This window comes from Salvelinus sp. IW2-2015, unplaced genomic scaffold, assembly GCF_002910315.2.
Source record: "Salvelinus sp. IW2-2015 unplaced genomic scaffold, ASM291031v2 Un_scaffold4331, whole genome shotgun sequence".
Lineage (NCBI taxonomy): Eukaryota > Metazoa > Chordata > Actinopteri > Salmoniformes > Salmonidae > Salvelinus > Salvelinus sp. IW2-2015.
The window spans coordinates 36,125-39,652 of NW_019945602.1; the positions used below are offsets into that span (position 1 = coordinate 36,125).

General features: G+C 44.3%; 1 protein-coding gene across 1 annotated transcript in view; it reads left to right on the forward strand.

The window, feature by feature from the left end:
- The first annotated feature begins 2,944 nt into the window (after positions 1-2,944).
- The window catches only part of LOC112077145 (antiviral innate immune response receptor RIG-I-like), a 16,044-nt gene continuing 15,460 nt past the window's right edge, over positions 2,945-3,528 (forward strand). The window contains exon 1 of the mRNA XM_024143725.2: positions 2,945-2,950. Within this exon, the coding sequence (XP_023999493.2) occupies positions 2,945-2,950 (6 nt within the window). The remainder of the gene's footprint in view (positions 2,951-3,528) is intronic.

The window sequence follows — 3,528 nt, forward strand, 5'->3', positions numbered from 1 at the left end:
AACGCTAATCTTAGACCGAGAGCCCTATCCTTCATAATAGTCAAACTACTTTACGACGCAAGAAGCTTATATTCCCTATTAGTTACAGGAGACGAGCTTTAGACACAGAGCTTGAGTTACCCTATATAGTAGCGAGGAGGAGGCTAGTTTAGACAGAAGGCTCTATTATGCCCCTATTATGTTAAACACTAATAAACGAACCTCAGAGCTCTAATTCGCTATAAAAGTAAGAGGAGCGAAGCGTACTTTAGAACCAAAGAAGCCGCTGATTCGCCTATGATAGTTAACACTACTTTAGGCCCAGAGCTCTATCCTATATAGTCGCACTACTATAACGACCAGAGCCCTATTCCCTATATTAGTGCATATCTTACATGATAGAGCCCTATTCCCTATGATAGTTACACTACTTTAGACCCAGGAGCCCTATTGAGGAATAGAGACACAACTGAGTTAGACACGCGAAGAGCTACGTGATTCCCTATATAGTGGAGATCTAACTATAAGCATTGACCAGAGCCCTAATTCCTAATAACTAGTACACTACCTCATAATGACCAGAGCCCTATTCCCTATATGTAGCACTACTATAGACCAGAGCCCTATTCCTATATAGTGCCTACTATAGACCAGAGCCCCTATTCCCTATATATAAGTGCACTACTATAGACCCAGGAGCCCTATTCCCTATATAGTACACTAACTATAGACCAGAAGCCCTCATTCCCCTATATAGGTGAGGCACTACTATAGACCAGAGCCCTATTCCTATAATAAATTAGGTGCACTACTATAAGGACCAGAGCCCTCTCCTAACTATAAGTATGATACTATAGACCATGAGCCCTATTCCCTTATAGTACAGGATACTATAACGGAGAACAGGCGGCCCTAGTTTCCCTATATAGTACACGTAAAACTTTAGACCAGAGCCCTATTCCCTATATAGAACACTACCTATAGACCAGTGGCTTATTCCCATATATAGGTGCACACTACTATAAAGATCCAGACCCTATTCCCTATATAGTACACTTACTATAGACCAGAGCCTATTCCCTATATAGTACACTACTATAGACCAGGGCCCTATTCCTAAAAAAATATAGTGCACTACTATAGACCAGAGCCCTATTCCCTATATAGTACACTACATATACGCTAGGGCCCCTATTCCTATATAGTGCACTACTATAGACAGGGCCCTAGTCCCTAATATAGTGCACTAACTATAGACCAGGGCCCTATTCCCTATAATAGTACACTACTATAAGACCCAGGGCCCTATTCCCTATATAGTGGTACTACTATAGATCAGAGCCCTATTCCTATATAGTACACTACTATAAAGACCAGAGCCCTATTCCCTATATAGTGCACTACTTAGACCAGGGCCCATTTCCCTATATAGTACCTACTATAGACCAGAAGCCCCTATTCCTATAATAGTGGCCCAACTTTTACTATTTTAAGTCCCAGGGGTTCATTTGGGGACTTCCTTAATGTTCATACCATGGGAGAAGTTTCCGTCCGTCGATATTTTTTAAAATAAGGTTGATTGAGTCATTGATTGATTGACCATCTTTCCCAGGCTGTGGAAGACGGTGGTTGCCCTGGCCGATCTGTGGCAGCACCTTGAAGGTGCCAAGGGTAAGGGGGCGAAGGTCGTCTTCATGGAAAACCAAGGGACGTCTTCACCAGCAAGTATAAACTGTTCCAGGATCATTTCCAAGGAGAAAGACGCCTGACATCAAGGTAGGACTGACACATCATAAGCACACACACAACACACACACACAACACCACACACAACCACACACACACACACAACCACACAACACACACACTACACACACATACCACAGTGAACGGCACGCACACTATGCACCTGGAGACACATGCACACGCAAAGACACACACATGCACTTTTTTTTTACTTGTTGTGTGTACTATCTCAAGGATCGACGCCTTTGCGTAACCCTGGGCGACCAGCTGTCGATGAAGGGTGGTCATGGAGAACAATGACATCAATCGTCTTAACCCCTCAGATGCCTGGTATGTCAGACACGCCCCAGTGGAGGCTCCTCAGAGGAGAAAGGGGAGGACCATCCTCCTCAGTGAAATTTCAGACAAATAATAATAGTTGAAACAAAATAACATTAGCTAAAATATACTAAATATAATTCATATATATACTAGCCCTGTTTGGTGGTAGGTGCCGTTGATTCAGAAGCCCTGTTGGCGGTAAGTGCACTTGAACTCAGAAGCCCTGTTGGTGGTAGGTGCCGTTGATTCAGAGCCCTGTTGCCGGTAGGTGCACTTGACTCGAAGCCCTGTTTGGCGTGGGTGGCACTTGACATGGCCTGTTGGCGGTAGGTTGCACTTGACTCAGAAGCCCTGTTTGGTGGGTAGGTGCAGCTTGATTCAGAGCCTGTTGCGGTAAACGTGCACTTGACTCAGAAGCCCTGTTGGTGGTAGGTGGACTTGTTTTCAGAGTCTGTTGGGCGGTGGTGCACTTGATAGAGGGAAAGGAACGGGTGAGGAACTAAATCCGACTGAGGGAAAACGTTTGAACTGTCATCCAATTTGGTTCCATCTTTCTAGAGCTTTTCTGACTTTACACCTGAAGAAATCACTGACCTCAATGATTTGCTGCGTGACCTCATGAATTTGATCTCGTTTTTTTCCCCGAGTCTAGGTTGTCCCCTTGAAGCCTTCTGACATTCGGATGCAGGTTACCATCAGTCATGTTTTAAATATTAAATCTGAGGCCTTAAATCTCGGTTGCATTTTTTGACTCATAAAAAGGTTCATAGACCTCACAGCTTGTACTCCTGTGCTGTGTTTTTGTAACACGTGGATTGGGATTGGTCTAGTTTGTTGATATAGCGTTAGTAATGGTGACAGCGATGTAGGCTGTGCAGCGGTTTAGCGTTCATCGAATATGAAGGTTTGGAATTGGAGGTTTTTTTGCTCTTGAGCTCACAGACAGGGTTGATGGACGAAGGCGAAAAGAAAAGGTGAGAGCGCGTAGATGCGAGAGAATTATATATACTACGAGAAGTGATTCATGCTGTTTGTATGTGGCTGCTATGGACAGGGATCATGCTTGTTTGTATGTGGCTGCTATGACAGGGATTCATGCTGTTTGTATGTGGCTGCCTTATGACAGGGATGCATGCTGTTTTGTATGTGGCTGCTAATGACAGGGATCTAATGCTGTTTGTTGTGGCTGCTATGACCAGGTGATCATACTGTTTGTATGTGCTCTATGAAGTGATCAGGCGTTTGTATGTGGCTGCTATGACCCGGGATGCATGCTGTTGTATGTGGCTGCTATGACAGTGATCATGCTGTTTGTATGTGGCTGCTATGACAGTGATCAGTGCTGTTTGTATGTGGCTGCTATGACAGGGATATGCTGTTTGTATGTGGGCTGCTAATGACAGGGATCATGCTGTTTGTATGTGGGCTGCTATGAAGTGATATGCTGTTTGTATGGTTGCGTGCTATGACAGTTCATCATGC